The 22,379-nt window shown below is 32.6% G+C and overlaps 1 protein-coding gene across 1 annotated transcript; it reads left to right on the top strand.

The window, feature by feature from the left end:
• The first annotated feature begins 1,792 nt into the window (after positions 1-1,792).
• Positions 1,793-17,117, top strand: LOC136972530 (uncharacterized). The gene is made up of 10 exons (XM_067267117.1): positions 1,793-1,968; positions 2,059-2,243; positions 2,348-2,453; positions 2,529-2,693; positions 3,003-3,257; positions 7,375-7,476; positions 7,545-7,714; positions 12,291-12,396; positions 12,489-12,653; positions 16,804-17,117. The coding sequence occupies exons 1-10, from the start codon at positions 1,836-1,838 to the stop codon at positions 17,055-17,057; spliced, it is 1,641 nt and encodes a 546-aa protein (XP_067123218.1). The 5' UTR covers positions 1,793-1,835; the 3' UTR covers positions 17,058-17,117.
• Positions 17,118-22,379: the final 5,262 nt, after the last annotated feature.

The following is a 22,379-nucleotide window of genomic DNA, read 5'->3' as shown; positions in this document are numbered from 1 at the left end:
GAAAGCAGTCATAATTATTCTTACAGTCGTCGTCTTAAAACCGCGAGTTGTACCTATTACGTTAAGATTTAAAAAATAACACGTGTTCATGTATTTAAAGCTTTATATAATACTTGATAACTTGTATGGGGGTGTATGTCTGTATGTCTGGTGTATTGTGTGATCGCAGTAATTTTCCTGTATAGATGAGTAACCTAAACGAACAGTCAATGACGTCGTGAAAACAAATGAAAAGTAATTATGCTACATTTTACAAATTTTCCTTAATTTTTTTTTTACCAAACTCATTGTTGTTTTTAAGCTTTTGTATTCATTTTTTGGACATTTTAATTCTTAAAAAATTTCAACTAGCTTTTAATTTCTTACTGATAAATATGGATGAGATATCTATCAGTGTATCTTGTTATTATTCTCTTGTCACGATTTCAACTGTAAGCGCAACTTTCGTCATATCAATTTTTAGAACGAGTTCTATTTGACCTTTAAGACACACGACGAGTTCGCGATGACGTACAATATCATCTATAAATTACGTCATTTCCTGTAAACAAGTATTCTTTGTCAAATGTATATCTATAAATTTTTAGGATATGAATAAATTTTAAAAAGGAAATTATTTTTGTAAATTACACTAAAAATCAATATAAATATTATTTTCTATTTTTAATTATTTATATTTATTCGTTACCTGCCTAATTATTGTAAGTATTATTATAACGCTCATCCTTACTTTTAAAATTTTATAATAATCAATAATATAAAAATATTTTTAATAAAATGTGTTAACAGATGGCTCCGAAGCAGTCTTACATGTTGTAGCCGGGAAAGTTAATCAATTCGTAGCTGGATTTTCAAATAAAGATCTATTTAATAGGTAATGTATTATAATTATAATTTATTGCAATATACAAGTAGAGAATCTTGCTTGGGTATATTTACTTTAAAAATCTGCTTTGAATTTTTAAATATCGAATTAAGTTTCCTCAGGGAATTCCCCAACATGGCGGATAGTCCAGACGTTTAAGGCGTCAGTTTACCGCTCTCAGGAACCCCTGATTATATTTTTGGGTGGTTTTTCTAGATATGTCGTGACTCTTGTTACTTAGTCTCCCCCATTTGAAACCTGAACAAAACCATAAAAGATACGATTAAATAAAGTCACATTCGTTCTGAAAGGGTAAAAAGTGTTGATAAAATAAAATACGGGCACACGGTCAAAAACAATACATTTGTTGCAAAGTAATTTCTCTTTTAATCATCATAAATTAATAAATTGTAAAAATTAATTTCTATTATTGGAACATTTTAATTATTTATGGCGACAGGTACTCTATTATATAATTATATTGTTATATATAATGTAAACCGTTGACTGATAATCAGTATTATTTAATTTTTTTTTCTGTTAAAAAGAATATTTAAAAAAATAATTTTCAAATCGTGACACTCGTCATCGTATCCATAATATAAAATTATTAATAGATTTACCAGTATGTTGTCACGAAAACAATTATTAAAGAAAACCTAATTAATGGCTAAATTTTTATATCATTACTTCAAAATTTTAAGGCTAAATAGTAATATTTGTTAAAATTGAAGAAAATTTAAATATTTACTTGAATGAATGGCGCATTTTTCTACTTTATTTAGTTAAAATTTTAATAAGCCGCCTACTGATGTAAGTGACCATCACGAAGGTGAATTGTTGGCTGCAAGCCATTTCTCGGAAGCAATTATTATATCCAGCATATAAATTTCCCTGATTTTTTCACTATAAAAGTGAACAAGTTTTACTTATTCCTTCACTTCATATCTCACCCGGTCGTTAGTGAAAGATGCAACTATCATTTATCTTCTACGTTATATCATTCCTTACTTATTCCAAGCAGATTTTCTGCAATGATTTATCTCAAAGTTATTCCATTTTTCCTTCAAAACTTAGAGAAATCGATAATATTGTTCATCAACGTAAGTCTTTACTTTTTAATTTTTATAAAATATATTTTTAAAACAACATTTCATCAAAAATCCATAAAAATTAATTATTTCAATGATTAGTTTTAGAAATGCTCCCCGAACAGAAGTCCAAATATTCCCTAGAAAATCCTATCGACTGTACGGATATATTCAAAAATGGAGTTAATCAATCTGGAATTTATGAAATTTGGCCTCGTAACAGGACAAAGGAACCTTTTAGCTTTCCAGTGTATTGCGATATGGAAACTGATGGAGGAGGATGGACAGTTAGTTTTCATTTCTATTCATTAATAATAACTTTATAGAAATTAATTAAAATTAATATTTTATATAAAGTCTTGATTAAATTCTAATTAAAAAAAATATGTAGGTATTTCACAGAAGAGGAAATTTCAATAACCCGAAAGATTATTTCTACAGAAATTGGAGAAGTTATTCCGAGGGATTTGGTCAATTAGATAATGAATTCTGGCTCGGTAATTACCTTTAATATATGTTTAGCATTGTTTTTGCATGAAAATTTAAAAGTAATTAAGAAAATTTATTACTAGGAAATGACAAGTTGCATTCCCTAACTCAGAACGGAGAATATGTACTCAGATACGACATGAAAGATAAAAATGGCGACCATCATTACGCTCAATATAAGAAATTCGAAATCGGCAACAATGACGAGTCGTATCAATTACGTGTATCCGGGTGTAACGGAGATGCGTGTAAGTTGATTTAAGTTTAAATTTTAATAAGATTTTCTCACTATAAGTTAGCTAATACTAATACTGTAATTTCGTGCGTATAATTCCGAAAAAAAATTGCTGATTACGAAAATAAAACCTTTGCATAACCCCGCCCAACCGCGAATATGGAGCAGGCGTTGCTGCATATGCTCGAGTTTTCTAATTTCAATTTAAAATCACCATCATGCCATAACTCTCATCTCTATCGACTTATGTTTTAAATCCATAATTTGAAGTTGATACTGAGGAGAATACAATAAAGTGATTTTTAACACTAACAATTTACAGGTGATCCTCTTACGCATTATCACGACGGAATGAGGTTCAGTACTTACGACAAAGACAACGATCTCGTACCGCCGAACTGTGCCGATCTGTATAAAGTTGGATGGTGGTTTGGTGCTTGTTTGTATTCCAACGTCAGTGGAATTTATAAAAGTGATTTCTTACGTTCGGGCACGTATGGAGTTGCGTGGTTCCATTGGGAAGGTTCGTATTACTCATTGCCAGAAGTTGAGCTGAAAATACGTCGTATTAGGAAATAATTGTATCAATATAGCTGTGTGAAAATAAACATGTCTTTACTCTTTCAACTGCTCCATTCTTAATTTTGATATTTATGTTAGCCTTATCTTAAAGAAAACAAAATTTATATTTATTTGAATTTTCCGGATTGTATAAATGTATATTACATTTAATCGTTTACAGCTAAAACAATAACATAAATATTTGAATGCCCGATGTTATTAATCAAATCCAAACGATCGCCGTAATTATTCGGCCTATTTTTCTGTTAATCTTAATAATTAAATTTTAATTAATTTCGTACTAGGCGCCATCTTTTATTAAATTTAATAAGAATAATTAATTTAATAAAGTAAAAATTACATTATAGATACTAAACATATCTTCACTACTCGCCATGTTTAATCACCAGGAACAACTGCAGAGATGATTTTTCTTTGTAGGCAACTATCCCGCAGAAATATGTAAAACAGTCTGAAATGTCCACAGGTGATAATCCCAACACAATAATTAAGGATAATTAAATTATTTAAGAAATACTGCGGCTAAAACGATTTGCAGTGGTTTTTTTTTGAATGCCTATCTGCTTCCTCCCTTATAAAAGTCATATTAAAATTATGATTTCACAGAAACGTTATGAAAAAATTTTCTATATATTATTTGCAATTAGAATTTAGAATAATAGACAAAAATGCAGCCTATATTAAATTTTGAAGTTTATGCTTTAATTATTTGAAGACAAAGTCCTTCCCAAAATAAGGAACCACCATTTATTGTGTTTTGGACATTACATTTTTGGCGACTGACCTTTCCTTTGAGGCTACTGGCCGACAAACATTCCTTTAAAAAACACAAATATAAAGTAATTAAAAATATAAACATTTTTAAAAAAACTTTTTTTAAAAAAAGCATTAACTTTTTATTTCATTAGAAGAATTATATCTCGGGGAAGTTTTTATAATGTTCTTTTGTAAAATTATATTTGTCTTACTGTAATATATTTTTTGACTACTTTCTATCAACGCATTATTTCCTCTAAACTCACTGAAACTAATTTAAAATTTTAAAAAGTAGGTATAATTTCTCTTGTGTTTTTATTAAATTTTCAGACCAATTAATCTGTGGTAGGATCTCACCAACAAAGAGTTGCTTATCTTTCACGGTAACATTTGGTTGCGTCATCTGTTAAGATATTTTATTTAAAATACTTTTTATATTTTTAATTATTATAAAAGGGCAAGGCGTATCGAAAACTACAAAAATTTTAGGTCGTCATTTTCTGACCCATCGCCATACTTTCCTTCTGTTAGATATAACAGCCGGAAAGTAAAAGGAGGCACAAGCAATAAAAAATGGCATCTATATTAAGCAAAAAGCTTCAAACCCTGTGACCGAACGTCTGATCAGCGCTGCCACAAGATTGCACGTGTTGCATTCAGTATTAACTTGAAAACAAGAAATGTAGTTTAGTCAACATACGACAAACAAATGACTGTTTAAGAATACATGCATGGGGCATTAGACAAGTATCGTTCTTTCAGTTCTTTTATATTTGCAGAAAAAGCTAGAAGTCATAAATTTTTTGTTGTTTGTTCGTCATGGAATTTGAGGAACTTTAGAAACTAGGACAAGGGCGTCCAAGGGGACACATGCCCCAATATATTGGCGCTTCTGCTTCCCACTTTCCGTTGTCAATAAATGGAATATCTTGTTTATAATTTTCCAAATAAAGTAAAAAATAATTAATTTTGCGTGAAGTATTTTCCTCTCATAATTATAGATACCGTGCTTCTAAATTACGAATATGAAAACTTTTCAAAGGCACAAGCACAAAATAGATACAAAACACATTTGTTCGTTGCCGAGATATATTTAATTCAGAGACAAACATTTTCGGCCTGATCCGTAGGCCATCATCAGGTCGAAAGACGAAATTGGAACGCTTACGTTCCATGAATGGAATACAAAAATCAAATTAAACGTTTTACAACAGAACAAAATAACGGAAAATAAACTTAGAGTAAGATAATAGAAAAATAAACAAAGATAACAGTAACAAATTAATAAAATAACATAAATCCTCCAATAACACTAATATAAATAAAAGTGATAAGTCCCATTAGTTCAAGTTTCTTGCATACTTCTTAACAATGAACTTTTATGCAAATGACAGGCTTTCAGCATCCCTTGCATTCAAACACCCTTCTTCCAGCCTGCTCCTATATATCTCAATCTTCTCTGCAGTTATTGCCAATGTTGGAGAAGTGATAGGTTTGATAATAGATGTTTCATCCCAGTTTACTACAGAGCCTTGGGTCTGCGCCATTTGGGACAACATGGTTGCATTAGACTCCTTTCTGATACTATACTTATGTTTCTCGAGCCTTAGCCCCAAACTACTGGTTGTAACACCGATGTAGTCCTTTCAATACCTAGTTGCATATTTTTGTAGGGAATTCTATACACCCCTGCCTTCTCTTCTCCCTGAATACTATCTTTATCATTTCTTAAGAGCTTGTTCAAACTTGGGGCTTTTTTTACTTGACTCTTTTCTGTTAGCAATCTCTTTCATAACTCTATTCATACTATCGTTGTAAGTAAATTTCGTGATCGTAGTGGGAACATACCTTATGGCCGTTTTTCCGATGTTAATTTCGTATTTCTTAACGATTCCTAGAACTGTGCTCTTTTTGTAACCTAGGACCTCTGTCTCATGCAGCACCCTACCGACTTCTTTTACTCTGTCCTCAACCCTGTCACAATACAAATAGGCCCTTCTTACTAAAGCTCAGAAGGCCGCCATCTTATAGCGATAAGGATCATTCGATTGGGACGGTATGTATGTACAGTGGGCCGTGGGTTGGTTTAATATAAACGCTAGTAGATAAATGTCCTTTTTGGAAAAAAATATTAATATCCAAAAAATGTATATATTAGGTGGCTAGAACGAAGGGTCTTTCATAATTTCAACAATGATATTGTATATTTTAGGAGGTATGTGGATGACGTCTTTGTCTTATAGAAACATAACAGTAGGACAAATGATTTTGTGGTTATGATCAATAGTAACAGCGATGGTCTTAAATTCAAGTTAGAGCAAAAGAGTTCTTTGGATATACATTTTTTGGATATTAATATCCTTTTCAAAAAAGGACATTTATCCACTAGCGTTTATATTAAACCAACTCACGGCCCACTGTACATACCGTCTCAATCGAATGACTCTTATCGTTATAAGATGGCCTATGGATCAGGCCGAAAACGTTTGTTTCTGAATTAAATATATCTCGGCTACGAAAAAAGTGTTTTGTATCTATTTAATGGTTTGCTGAGCACTCTCTGTTATTGCCACAAGCATATTTAAAACAAATATAGATTTATCGAAAAAAAGGTTTATTTTAGTGACTGTGGAGCTACAGTACATTCTGTTGATTTTCACGAACTTTAATTTAAAATGCATTTAATTTAGTTTTCCCACATTTCTGAAGTTGTTTTTGTATATTTTTGTTTTTAGTTTCTAGTAAATCTTTTAGAATAGATTAATTCTTCAATTCATGCATTGATACGCGTAAATAATGCACTTGATATACGAGTGTGGCGATCTTTGATCAGTTAGGTGACTAACTGTTACGTCAAAACACTCAATTATTAAGCATTCAACGATCGCTTCACTATGTGAAGATAAATTATTGAACTGAATATACTAAAAATAAAAAGAATTTCATATTTATCTGATAAAAACGTAAAGAGTAAACAGGTTTTCCTTATCAAAACCCGTTGAAGTACTTAAATACACATTACTACTACTGCGATGTTTCCACACGGCACTAACAACTTTCTATACTAGAGATAATCGCTTCATATTGTATATGCTAGCTCTACCAAACACGATCACTCCTAGTTTTGTACTGCTATACAGCTATATTTGCACCACTACAATACCATCTTGTTACATACGACCTATTAAATAAATCATCACTTCTCGTAGGTAAGTAACGTCAAACGAAATTTAATTTTAAATTCAACGAATGAAATAAACTGACTCGAAATTTCGATAAATCTGTAATTATTTCAGGCAAAAAAGGTAACGTTTGTTAAACATGACTATTGCAATTTGGGTGTGGGGAATTTTTTTCCTTTTCTCCCAACTTCGGATATCTTGGACAGAAAATTACTATATGTGTGAATAACGATGTGTTCACAAAACTCAAAGAAATAGACAAACTCATCCATCAGAGTAAGTTTTCTAAGCTGTTTTCTATTTTAATTAATTAATTTTATAAATTAATTTGATACATTTATCAGTCATAGGATTTCCTCCGGAAATAAGGCAAATACCGACAGATTGTACCGATATCAAAAAGCAAGGTGTACAAAAGTCTGGCATTTATGAAATACGAGTTATGAAAAATCAAACAACACCTTTTTGTTTCAAAGTGTATTGCGATATGAAAACAGACGGCGGTGGATGGACGGTGAGTACAAATAAACTCGTGTGTTATCATCAGTTTGTTTAATAGCAATAAACAGTTTAATTTCGCAATTACTGTATATTTTCGATTATTCGGGTTAACGACAGGGTAAAAACATACGCAAAATCGAAAACTTATTTCTTGTAAGGAAATAGTTTGGACACTGTCCATCAGACCCTGTATTTCACGATTTTTACTTTTCTGCTCTGTTTTATACAACAGAGGAAAAGTATGGCGATCGGTAAAAAAATATGACCTCCTAGAGTTTTACATTTTTGAACCTATGACACCTTTAAACGTCAAAAAATGCAAAAAAATTCGAGCATTTTTCTGTATATATGGAATGTTAGTACAGTCATACCTCGGTACCCGAACGTTTCGGAGCCCGAACAAATCGGTACTCGACCAAAAATTTCGAAAAAAAATGCCCCTGTTCCCGAACAAAATTTTGGTACTCGAACGGGAAAGCCCGCCAAGTCGACGTGTGGTGATTTCTTATAACCGTGAACGAATCAAAAAGGGGCGATACAAAATTAACGAGAACATTTATTAACTCACATACATCCAACTTGGATCTTACACAAAAAACGCCTCCTATCGTGAACAATTGACGAAACGAAAGCGTACATTTGTCAGACAATGAACAAAGACTTAGCTTGTAAACAATTTACCTTTTGTATACATATAACTGACAAGATTAAGGTTCAAATTATGAAACTCGATCCCGAACGGTCCCTTGACGGTCGGACACACAAAAAGAACGGATAGCGCCTAACTAAAGCGCGGTTTACAATGACGAATATGATGAACCTTAACACGACAGACAGTTACGAGACAGTCATTGTTTCGCATGCACATTAACTTAACTTACGCTGTGCTATATTTTTTGGATTCCTTTTCTTTTGATTTATTATCCCTTAAACATGGGTCCCAAGAAGTATAAAAGTGAAAGTGGTCAAGTGAAAAGAAAAACAGTGAGAACAACAATCGAACTGAAAAAAGAAATCATTGCTAAACACGAAAATGGAGTGCGTGTTTCGGATCTTGCTGTCCAATATTCTATGGCTAAGTCGACGATATCGACTATTTTAAAGAATAAAGAAACAATAAAAAGAGCTAATGTTGCAAAAGGAGTGACTACGTTGACAAAGCAAAGGCCTCAGATACTTGAAGAAGTGGAGAAGTTGCTACTTATTTTTATAAATGAGAAACAGTTACGAGGTGATAGCATTAGTGAGACATTTATTTGTGAAAAGGCGCTAGAAATCTATGACGATTTAGTGAAGAAAACCCCTGGTACAAGTACGAGTGCTTTTGTATTCAAGGCTAGTAGAGGGTGGTTTGAAAATTTTAAGAACCGAAGTGGAATACATAACGTAGTAAGGCATGGAGAGGGAGCTAGTTCAGACAAGGAAGGGGCTGAGAAATTTGTCGCCGAGTTTAGTAAACTTATAATGGAAGAAGGTTATGCACCTCAACAGGTGTTCAATGCAGACGAAACTGGGCTATTTTGGAAGAAAATGCCGAAGAGAACCTATATTACAAAGGAAGAAAAAGCACTACCAGGGCACAAGCCAATGAAAGATAGGCTTACTCTTTTGCTGTGTGGTAACGCAAGTGGAGATTTTAAGGTTAAGCCATTGTTGGTTTATCACTCCGACAATCCAAGGGTGTTCAAAAGGAACAATATTATGAAGAGTAAATTGCCTGTTATGTGGCGTGCTAATTCAAAGGCCTGGGTGACTCGGCAATTTTTTGTTGAGTGGGTGCATGAAGTTTTTGCACCAAGTGTGAAAGAATATTTGCAAGAAAAGAACTTGCCAATAAAATGCCTTCTCCTATTAGATAATGCTCCTGCTCACCCTCCAGGCTTGGAGGAGGATTTAGTCGAAGAATTCGACTTTATTCGGGTTAAATATCTGCCACCTAACACAACCGCTTTGCTACAACCAATGGATCAACAGGTCATTTCTAATTTCAAGAAATTGTACACTAAATCCTTGTTTCGGAAGTGTTTTGAAGTCACTAATGACACTCGGTTAACTTTGAAAGAATTTTGGAAAAATCATTTCCATATTCTTAATTGCGTTCATCTTATTGACAATGCATGGAACCAAGTGACATACCGTACCATGAATTCAGCATGGAGGAAACTCTGGCCCGACTGTGTACCAGAGCGAGATTTTGAGGGCTTTAATGAAGAAATTGTGGATGACATTGTTTCTATTGGACAAAGCATAGGCTTGGAGGTCGACAATGAGGATATTGAAGAGCTCGTGGAAGACCACAGTACCGAGCTTACTACAGAAGAGTTGGAGCACCTTCAAAATGAGCAACAAAGGATTTTGGCTGAGGATATGTCTTCGGGAGAGGAGGAAGGGAAAGGAGGATATCCCAAGTTCAGTGATTAAAGAAATTTGTGCTAAGTGGGGGGATGTGCAAGCTTTTGTTGAAAAATCTCATCCTGATACCATGGTAGCCAATAGGGCTGTACACCTTTTCAATGAAAATGTCATGTCTCATTTCCGTAAAATTCTGCAAAAAAGGCAGAAGCAACAGACAATGGATAAGTTTTTAATTAAAGATTTACCTGCCCAAAAGCGACAGAAAAGGGAAGCAACCCCCGAAGTTCCATTACCAGATGTTTTTATGGAAGGGGATTCCCCTTCTCGGCAGTAACTCCCGCTCTTCCTCCTCACACCTCCATCCACTTACGCCATCATATCGCAATCAAAAAGATAAGTTTTCGTATGTTAAAATGACTTCTTTAATGTTTTTACTATTTATTGAGAGTTATATATGTGTTATTTACTGCTTACCTAAAAACTAAATATCATTTATACTCTAATCTGTTATGTTACTAGCGAATCAACTGGGGATTGGAACGCATTAATCCATTTTACATTATTTGTAATGGGAAAAAATGATTTGGAGTCCGAACATATTGGTACTCGAACCTCTTTCTGGAACGGATTATGTTCGCGTACCAAGGTACCACTGTATGTGAGTGGGATTTTATTCATCCTGTTTGAAGCTTAATAAGTTTCGTGCTTTATGTTGAAAATGTCTGAAAGTTTGTATGATGTTTGCGCATTAGGCAATTGACGTTATTAAATGTTTGTGGGCAAAGTTTGACGCGATGAGGAGATAAAGGGAGGCCGTATATCATATCTCCAGCTAGGTCAGACTTAATGACATCTTTACTCGTTATTAGCATTTATGTGTAAATGTGTAAAATTTATTGTAAATAATGGATGCTGCGTAATTAATCCGCGCACGAATAATTCGCATTGCACTGTATTTTCCGAAAAAAATTCCCTTTTTATATTCAAGTTAAGTGATTGAACCTAGATCAGAGTCCATCCCGCGTTATGATGAAGGCCTTTCCTGTTTTATCATTGTAATACATATCTGAAACTCGATTACGTTAACTATATTCGACTCGAATGCAATATTTTAAAAAAATCTCATGGAAGAAAAACCTCAATATCTTATAGAAATGTTTAGAATCTGTTAATAAATATTGTTCGTTACTTAATTAATTCGACATTACGTTTAAACCAGGGGTGTCCGACCTTTTCGTTTCTCTGGTCCACATTGGAAAATATCATGGAGTTTTGACCCATATATATATTATATATACTTGTGGGTCAAAACTCTATGATATCTTTCAATATATCCATGCCATCCAATCTTTATATTATATATACTTGTGGGCCAAAATCGTTAAATATACTTGTATATTTCAGAATTAACATGTCTAGATTATAGTAATAAGTATTATAACTTTATCACGAAAAAAAATATTTTAAAAATTTACTTTTACAGTCAATTTCAATTTTTTACTTAGAAATAGATAAATTCATTTATCATAAAGGAGACAAACAAAAATTTATTTGAAAAACACAAATATTTTTCTTTGGGTCTCTGATTAATAAAAATAAAAAAAAACGACAAAACACCATTTTAAAATGCATTTTTATTTGATTAATATATTTACGAAAAATATATAGCCTAAAAAGTAGCGAATGCGCCAAATGATATATTTTACGCCAAACTAAACAAAAGGTAGCCAAATTCATCGTAAAGTAGTTAAATCTTGTAACGCTGGAAGAAATACTAAATAAAGCTGGAGTTGGGACTCAAAGAATTATAGACCCAAATGCGGGGAAAGGAGAGAAAGGACTAAAGATAAAGAAGTGAAAAAGATTGGAAGATTAGGATCAATATTTGCATAACAGAAGGTCTATTTAACCTACCTCACTACTTTTTATCTTTTGGCCTTTTTCTCCTTTTCTCAAATTTGCATCTATAATCTTTTGAGTTACAATTCCAGCTTTATTTAGTATTCTTTCTTCATTTACACATTTCCAAGTATTTGAAAATATTTGATATCCACTCAAACCTAAAATATGTATAAAGGCTTTGTGACTTCCTTTTGAGTTTATGACGTAGAAATAAATAAATAAATAAAAATTTTAAAAATTGTCAATTTTGTATCAACGTTTATTGGGCCGCATTTAAACTTGCTTCGGGCGCGGGTTGGACATCCCTGGTTTAAAATAATTATATTTTAAAGGTGTTCCAAAGAAGAGGAGATTTTAAACAACCTGTTTCCTATTTCTATAAAGATTGGAAAAGTTATGCGGAAGGATTCGGAAAATTGGACGAAGACTTTTGGTTAGGTAATCAATTCTAATTACACAAGTTTATCCGTGATTTATTCAATTTTTAGCTGGTGAAGCAAACTTACTGAATACACGAATGCATATTTTAGGCAATGAAAAATTAAATTATTTAACAAATCAAGGAAACTATTCTCTCAGTATAGATATGAAAGACAAAGAAAATAAGACTTCATACGCCCAATATAGAGAATTGAAAATTGGTAACGAAGAAAATTTGTATAAGTTACATGTAAGCGGTTATAGTGGTGAAGCTGGTAAGTTAAAGTTTACTTAACTCTTTATTGCAAGTTAATTAATAATTTAAAAAATTTTTTGTCGCGCAAACACTATTAAGTGTAACAAATATAAACACTTGGCATTTAAATTTGTCACACTTAATACTGTTTGCGCAACAAAGCGATTACAAAACACGGTTTTCGATTATAAATACAGAAAATAATAATAATAATAAAATAAATTTTTTTTTAATTATTCAAAATATATTTCGTATTTGTAATAAATTAAATTTGATATATCATTATGTCAGTACTAATACATACATTTATCAAACGTGAAATAGCAACACCAGGAAAGACTGCACGTAACCCAACGAGCTATCATAGAATATACAACATACAGTGGCTGTGACTATTGTTACAGCGCTTTATGTGCCAACGACGGGTACTATCACTTTTACACACCGAGTTAGAATATTCTAGCTCGTTGCCTTTATACAACACGAATGCCACACTTTGTTGATTGAAAAGAAAATGGCGCGTTTATTTAATTATTTTCATACATGGCCACTCTATGTAGTATATTCTAGCTCGTTGACATAGTGACATGCACATTGCAGAACCGGTAGGAGTGACAGAGATATGAAATGATTAAAAGAACAAAGAAAGGTATGCAATGGACACCTGCATATTCAGTAACGAATATGGTCCCGACGAGCAGTATAAAAGACGCTACACGGCAAGACATATTATCAATGAATCGATTAACGTTCGCCTCAGAAATCCATTTTCAAGCTGCGTACACAGCCGAATTACAGTTTCATGATTAGCGTGAAAGACAGGAAAATACACCAGCCATAAACTTTCGAACGTCGAAAATGATGTAAGCCTAACAGTTTAAACGAGTAAAAAATCCGGAAACGAGTTAACTAACTTTCTCAGCGACATTTGGTGGCGTCATCTGTTACGATATATAATTACAAAGAACTTTTTATACATTTAATTATCATAAAATGGCAAAAAAACTTAATTTTGAGAGTACGGACGTGTTTTATAAAAAATGTAAATGAATATGACAATTTTACTCGTTATTAAGTCAGACACTACTCTAGATATGACACACGACTCCCTTTCTCTGTTCACCCCGTGTTCCAAAAATATGATAATCTTGGGGATCATTTTTTGACAGATCGCAATACTTTCTTTTGTTATACATAATAGCTGAGAAAGTAAAACCGACTTTTTCGAAAGGACAGAAAAATTGGGATTGGATTGATTGTGTGTAGCAGCACGACACATTTGTGGTGTGCCAAAAAGGGATCTCTCTCTCATGAGAACATTCTATGTGAAAATGACTCGTATTTAAATATTACTAACGTCAAGAAAATGCAGAATACTGACCAGTTCGTTAGCGAAACGCCATATGATGCCAGTGATCTCTGGATTTATCTACTTGGCCTCTGGTGAGCAAGACATAAAGCACTTCAAAAGAATGCGGCATCTAGTTACCAAAAGACATAGATTGTGTACTGTACATCCGAATCCGAGAATTCACTGTATTATATAGAAGAAAGTTCGAGGTTTGTATAAAGGGAAAAATAAATACATTGTGCAACAAAAGCTATTAATTAATTTTCTAAGAAATAGATTAAGGTCATTCAGTAGATTGCGGTATATTTGCTAAATAGAAATCCGTTTGTTGAAGGACATTTTGTTACTAAGACATGTGATTATAAAAGTTTAAAATAAATTTCTTATTACAAGTGGATTAAATAAATATGATTTTGGGGTCATGATTACAGTTCGATAGTTAGAAGTGTTAATATAAAATGTAATTCTTATTTTGAAAACTAAAAAAATCATCATGTTTATATCAATCTCGAGAATATTTTTAATTTATTCTTCAATATTTGTCTAATTTTTAACAATTTATTCTGGGTATTGTCATATATCAGTGTAATATGTTTCAATGTTTTTACATGTCTAAAATTAAAATAATTTTGATTTACTTTTAAAAAAGTTTTTTTATAATTAAATTTACATAATTTTAAGACACTTTCTTGCTGTTAATGTCAGGAAGTTGTAAATGATATAAATTATCTTCTTAAGCACTTCGAATCTCTCTCTTCCATTCTGTGCTGTTCAAAGTAAGTTCAGCAGAGACATTGCGTTCCACTATGTCACAATTAAGGGCCTCATTCCAGTTCTTTTACTTCTTGCTCCTTCCACTAAAATTACTAGAACTCTTCGTACTGGGGCTGTTTCTGATTGGCGTTGCACGTGCCCAAACCATCTTAGTCGATTTTCCCTCAAATTTTCTCTTATGTCCGTTATTCCTAAGATTCTCCTGATTACCTATTCCTCACGTTATCTTTAATTGTGATATCACTCATCCATCTCAGCATCTGTAATTCTCAACATTCATTCTCTGTAACGCACTTTCTTCGTAGCCCAGCATACTGAACCGTACAACATTTCGAGCTTCTTAACCATTTTACAAAATTTTCTTTTTAATTTTGGAGGCATTCTTCTGTCACAAGTATTTCACCAGCCCTCATCATTTAGTCCAACAAGTACTTTATACACACATTCCAAAATATATTAAATGACAAAAATTTATTAATATAACTAGCGGATGGGCCCGGCGTTGCTCGGGCAAAATTAACGATAGTGAAGATTAAGAAAGTTGAAGATTGAAGATTAAAGGTTGACTATAATGTAATAACATTATAGTCAACCTTACCCGTTTTCACAGAATGCAAGAATTGGGATCCCTTGTTTCCAGACTAATTAGAGAATTTTTAGATGGGTCTAAAAATATGTTCGATTTCCCGCAAAAACGAAAAAAACGGCATCTGCGTCTTGCACGTCGCTTTCTCTTAACAATTTCATTGTTACACAACACTTTTATTGTTGACAATTCCATTGTTACGTAACACTTCATTGCTGTTAGTTCCATTGTAATAACACTTCCATTGTTGATGGAAGTGTTAAACCTTATCCCTGTAACTCTCTCCCGTGGGGAGGAATTTCGAAAAATTCCTTCTTAGTGTGCGTTCTCGTGACGTACCCTAACTGTGTACCAAATTTCAACTTTTAACTCCTAACCGTTTGGGCTGTTCGCTGATTATTGTTGTTATTATTATTATTATTATCAACTCGTCTCGATTATATATACAGATAACTCAATCATATTTAAACACAAATTTTTGAATGTCATTTATATTACATAAATGCCAATTAACGCGATTTTTATTAATTATTTTGAATTTAATTCGACTGCGGCGCGTACCGGAAAACAAAAATAGTATCTTATCCGCATGCGCATTGAATCGTAATTTAAATAGCAACGTCATCGATGATGCGTGTTGTGACGTCTAAATGACGCGAAATAATCTCTACGCCACTAACTTATGAATCGGTTCTGTCGTTGATTGGTCGGGCTGTTGATTTTCTTTAACATATGTGAAATGTGAAAATTTTGATTTAATAAACCTTACTTAATAGATGCAATAAAATGGTAGGTTATGACATAGACCAAGATTTAAAATTTAATACAACGTAAGACATCGGGATCAATATTCACCTCATGTTAAGCAAATACGAAACTTTTGCATTGTAAAAACGTAAAGAATTCAGTGCACGATACCTGACAATCGGAATACGGCAAAACCCTTGCCAAATTACTGTACTCACTTCTTCCATTTAGAAGACTGAAGAAAATGTCTAAGAAAGGTGGGTTACAGAGGAAAAGAAGCGAGATGCGAAAAAACTTGGTAAGATTTTTATGCTTCTGTTAAACATTGAAATGGTAAGTATAAAAAAGCTTTATTACCAATTTCACAAACCTTATTATGTAAGAAATAAGTTTTAGAAGGAAGGTGAGAGTCGACTGCATATGTAATGTGTATGTAAGTCACTTTAATTTAGCGCACATGTGATCTAACCTGAGTTCACAAACTTTCGCTGCAGTCTGAGACGAAGTTCTCTTAGCATAAAATCACCTTCTTCAACGTCATGATTGATACTGTAGTAGTACGTTACGAATTATTGTGTTGCACATTTCCTAAATTATAAATGCTAATCATGGTTATGCTATTAAATATTTTATAAAAGTTATGTTTTTTCAAATATTACAATGCAAATTAAGTGATTGATAAAAATTGAAACTCTTGCTCGTATCTTACAGGAGATTCTCTTATTCAGAGTCACACCAACATGTTTTTCAGTACATTTGACAGAGATAACGATAAAGCAAATATTACTAATTGCGCCCAAAAGTACGAAGGTGCATGGTGGTATAACAGATGTCACCATTCGAACTTAAACGGATTATATTTGAACGGCACGAACGAACTAAAAGGCAAAGGCATAGTATGGGGCAGTTGGAGAAATTCATATTATTCATTACCCGTTGTTGAAATGAAGATTCGTCGTATATAAAATCAAATATGTTTATATAAAGATTTCAAATATGAACATAAGAAATACATGTTGTAGTTACACATCCTTTTACTGTAATAAATAATTCAATTACATACATACATACATATAAATATGTAGTTTTTCCTTTTTTCCCTTTTTTTTTTTTTTTTTTTTTTTTTTTTAACTCTTTCGCCCTGTGGCACTAAGAGGGCCTCTTTTAGTAGGCCCATTATGGGTTCGGCCAGGCCCACAATGGGGCGACCGGGTGGTGAGGGACGGGGCCCGACATAATCAAACGGACCACCCCCGAAAAATTCCTGGGATTATTCGACCCGTTCGGATTCGATCCCGGGTCCCCCAGAGCGAGTGGGCTGCCACCTTACCGCTCGGCCATCCGGCCGTCTCCTTTTTCCCTTTTCGTCCAGAAGGCAACAAGAGCACTTTTTAACCTTACATATCCAGAACTAAATTAGGTCACGCTATGAGAGCAGGCGGTAAAGAATGGACTTGTTTCGTAACCATTACACAACAACCAAAAAAAAAATAATAATTTTCGGAATTCGATTACGGGTCCTCCTCCAGAGCAACAAATTGACCTCTCACTTGTCATGGCCATTCGAGCGCCCGTATATCAAAGCGTTGTCAAATTTTATGTTTTTGTTTTGTAAGCACGATATAGTGCAGTTAAACTAAGAAGAGCAAATAAACAGATGAAATGATGCCCAGTGTTCGTTTAACTGCAGTATATCGTGCTTACGAAAACAAAAACCTACAACATGGTTTCAAATTGGTACAGAAATTTTTATGTATTAATTTTATAACGCAGGAAGTATTATTAAGATTAATTAAGTTCTGGCATATATTTTCATTTATTTACATTATTCAATAATAATAAATAAGTACAAGTACACGAAGAAAAATCTCCCCGAAAATAGCAGTACAAACAGAATCCTCAAACGTAAAAATTATTTATATCTTTTAATTTATTATTAATACAATTTTTTTTATAAGACTTCAGGTATTATACATTTTTGCTATTTTATACAGTACATTTTTCAGAGCTCGATATAAAATCGTGGAATCTCTAAAGACAAAACGAACAAAATAGAGTCGGTGGTATCAAAAGCTTGCAGAAATTCACCAATGAAAAATTTCTAACACACTATTTATGTATACAGTCAAACCTGTTTTGTGCGGGGGAAAAGGACCGCATAAAAAAATGCATTAAAAAATCGCGCGAAACTCCACGAGTGGCTATAAAAAATAGTTTTCGCAACACAATTAAAAAATATTTTTTTTGTGCGGTGAATAGGGACCGCATAAAAAAAGTCTCACGTAGAAAATAACTCGAAACCGTACGAAATAACTAGGAATTGCTTTTTTAACTCCTTGGGCCTTTTTCTGCAACACCTAATGGGAAAAATATCCTCTAAGAATTTTAATTTTTATATTAATTAATTATTTCCACTTAAATAGGAATCTAACATTAAAAAGTTAAAAATAATCGTTAAATAATTTTTTATTTGATAAATATAGCTGCAGGAAGTGTTATTTCATTTAACAAGGCGTGAAATTTCACACCCGCAGTCTAAAGCTGGAGGGGAGCTAACTTACCGCATCTGTTCAAATATAACATAATATTTATGGTTTTTATGCTATTAAATTAAGAGGAGACCGAAATAAAACGTATGAGAAAAAAATTTTTCTGAATAAAAAATGAAAAAATCTGCTGATGTCATAGAAAACAACCAATAGAGTTTTTAAAAATTTTACAGGAGTCAATTATGTTCCAATTTGATTGAAATTTTCATATACCGCACAAAAAAAATCGCATAAAACAAATCGCACAAATAAAAATCGCACAGAAAAAGACCGAACAAAAACAGGTTTGACTGTACTTACTGAATAAAAACACATGCGCACGTATATTTTCGTTATAAGTTTGAAATTTTGAATACACTATTAAAGGTGTCTGCCAATGCGAAATGCGCTTTTGGTCGAAATATTTTTATTACAGCAGAGAAGAGTGATATTTATTTGCTTAATTCAGTAAAATTTCTTATTCTTGCACTCATTCCTGCACGAAAACTCTTTTCAGAGTAGTAACCTTACTAGAATAGTACATCTAATGTACAAAGTACTCATTAAACTAAATTAATTGTCATCAAAACTCCAACTATTATTACTGTTATATTCAAATAAACGGTTACAATTAAGCTTCGTTTTTGTGCAATTGTCTTAGAATTGTGACTTGTAACGTGCAATTGTTATGCGCCTTAAGCAGGGATTAAAACGTTAATCTTATCATATTCATATTATTAATATTATAGACGAGTCTGGGTTACCATAATAATTTAATAAATTTTAATAATTTAAATTTGGTTGCAATAAGCAGATTCTGTTATATTTGAGAAACGGTACTGTTTACTGAAAATACGCGAATACTTTATATTATTTCAACATTAAGCCATATATGCATATACACTATTGATATAACATGTGTTTAATTCGTATAAACAGATTTTAGCTGATTTCGATTGTATTAGAGTAAATTATATGTTTACTTTAAATGTTTAAGTGTTGGAAATATTACATTTCTGTATCGAAACGATAAATTGCCCAGCATTATTGCTGTGGAATTTATTATATTCGATACTTTCAGGAAGAAACGGTTACAATAAACGGTTACAATTAATATTCGATCAGCAAGATAGAAAATGTTGAAAAATTCATTAATAAATACTCTGAACACAAAACGTAAATCTAGCATTGTGCATGTATTTTTGTTAGATTCTCTATTTTCATTTCTACTGTAAATACAGAACGAAACAATTACCAAATGAATTTATAGTAGGAAACATCACATAGTAAAAATTATTTTAATTAAACAGAACAGATTGGTTAAAGTGTGCTTGATTAAAACACACAATGATATATATGCAACTTCAAAAAAATGAACAATAACAACAAAGACATTGATAATTGTTGTCTTTTGTCTGTTTGTCCACTATTGTCTGTTATAAAAGTCTTTGTCATTGATGTATTTTATCCATGCATGAAGAACCGCGAAGTATATTCTTCATCGAAATATTTTAAACCATACACGAACACAGTCGAAGTATTTCTTTGGCTGAATCCATGAAAATTTCTTATAGAAATTTTCAAACCAGATTTGTTCTGCGTACAAGTGATGAAGCCTTTAAAGAACACTCGTTCCATGCTTCCATCATTTTTCTGTTTGTTTCTATATACATCCCTCTGCAGTTCAGAATTTTGAAGAGGAACAAATTCAAATCTCATTACAACAGATATCGTTACGACGTAGATCGAAAAATTGCAAATGCAATGGAAAAGTACCTCGTCGCTTACTTAGCGGGTTTCCTCTTAGTCTTCATGTTACTCTCTTTTGATCCGTCGTTGATATTTTATCCTGAGATAAAACGTCAGAAGGGAAGAGATGACCTGTTCATTTAACAAAACAATGTGGCTTCTGTATTTAGACGCACACATTGCATGTGTTCTAATCTGGGGACCTATTCTGAGTAGTATCGTTAAGCTAACGAATACGATAAAAACCAGTTTCTGTCGGAACCACGTGAATGCGTTTAATCAATCGTGAAAATGCTATTCCGAGCCGTACGTTTCGTTTTCGGCGCCGATAGCCACGTGCGTTAACTAAGCTTATGTTATCGGTCACGCTCGAGCTGCCGTTAGGAACGTAACGAAAGAGAAAACAACATGGCGGCTTTTGGTGGAATAATGATTTTACTTCACGAACAATTGGAGAGAGAGAGTTAATAAACTATGTTGTTGTATTGATTAAAAATAATTACCTTAACTGTTTATGAATATTGTATGAATAATGTATTTTTTCTTGTTAAAATTTAAAGTAGCTATAGCACGAATATTATTTCTGAAATAGGTTTCATTCGCATATGTGTAAATTAAAATGATAGCTTTGAATATAAATATATGACTATCAGTTACTTTTCGCCATCTTTCTGGATCTTTTTGTAAGCCGACTCCATCGGAATTCAGACGGTCGGCTATTTCTTGCCACAATTTCTGGCGATCATTTACGGTGAAGGAAGCATCTAACTTCCTTGACTTTAATTTAGGGTTGTCTTCCATAAAATTAACGAACAACTCGAACTGGCGACTTGTAGTTTGCTGGCTTCGTTGTCTTTTTTTCGACATTTTAAAACAAAACTATTTCACTAGCGCTGATAGACGACAATGCTAAAACCACGTGCTTCGCTTAGAAAATGGCGGGTTGCAGTCACGTGACAAAAATACAGTGTTAACTAAACTGTGATTGGTTAAAGCGTAATAGCTATCGATAGCATGGAACCCAGACGCATCTCGACCGACTACCCGTAGCGAAACCCACTTAACGTGGAGCACAGAATAGCGATTTGTCTAAGGTTCGTTAACTGCCTTTCGCTAAGGGGACTTATCGAATGTCACGTGTATCGCTCTCGTTGAGTTATCGGAAGGGCTCAGAATAGGTCCCCTGTTTCGGACTGATCGAGTTTGTCTTCTTAAAGAAAGCTGAAAATTTATCCAAATAATTAATTAAAGGAAACACAAATTGGAATACGCGACATAACAAATCGATTGCAAACCATTATGGAAAAGCATGCAGAATTACGCGAAGGATACGAGAACACTAACAAAGCATTTTATTGACTAATTCCTCTGATATACAAGCATTTTCTGTATCTCACGTGTTTTATTACATATGCGGCTACATTTGTTCACGTGAATCCAAAACATCGAGCAATGTTAGGAACGTTTGCTGTGTTTTTTTGATTTTAGAATTATTTTTTTATGCTGGTTAATAACTTATTGTGTCATGTCAGTGAGTATCGAGAGCTTGTTTTCATCAAATTGTCATTAAAATTTTTGTGTAATTTAATTTCACTGGAATTTTTAATTCTTCATGAAATTATGTTAATTTCATCACAATAATATCAACGGCAGAGTTGTAGTAAAAATAATCTTGTGTAAGATATGTAACGTATAATATGTTTTAATATAGTCTTAAATTCTGAAATAAAATATTCTTTATATTATACTGTAGTTAAATGTAATTTAAAAAAAATGTTTATATTATGTAGAATCTAAATATTTTATAAATGTAATTTCTTGAGAATTCCAAGAACTTGAAAGTACGTTTCGCATACAAAAATGGAAATTTGAATTGAATTTCAAATTTCGAATTCTATATTTTTCAGGAAAAATACTTAAAACGCGATTTAAAATAATATATTAATAACAATTAGTAGATATAATAAATTAATATTAAAGTAAAAATATAGTGTTATGAATTACTATTAA

Source organism: Centruroides vittatus, unplaced genomic scaffold (assembly GCF_030686945.1).
Source record: "Centruroides vittatus isolate TY-2023 unplaced genomic scaffold, ASM3068694v2 contig_2954, whole genome shotgun sequence".
NCBI lineage: Eukaryota > Metazoa > Arthropoda > Arachnida > Scorpiones > Buthidae > Centruroides > Centruroides vittatus.
Note: the sequence above shows the minus strand (reverse complement) of the source record. Positions and strands in the feature narration are given on the sequence as shown.

Bases quoted from the DNA above. Each gene is read 5' to 3' on its own strand.
- LOC136972530 (XM_067267117.1), top strand. From the start codon at position 1,836: ATGCAACTATCATTTATCTTCTACGTTATATCATTCCTTACTTATTCC. The intron at 1,969-2,058 runs GTAAGTCTTTAC...TTCAATGATTAG, and splicing joins CGATAATATTGTTCATCAAC to TTTTAGAAATGCTCCCCGAA. The intron at 2,244-2,347 runs GTTAGTTTTCAT...AAAAATATGTAG, and splicing joins CTGATGGAGGAGGATGGACA to GTATTTCACAGAAGAGGAAA.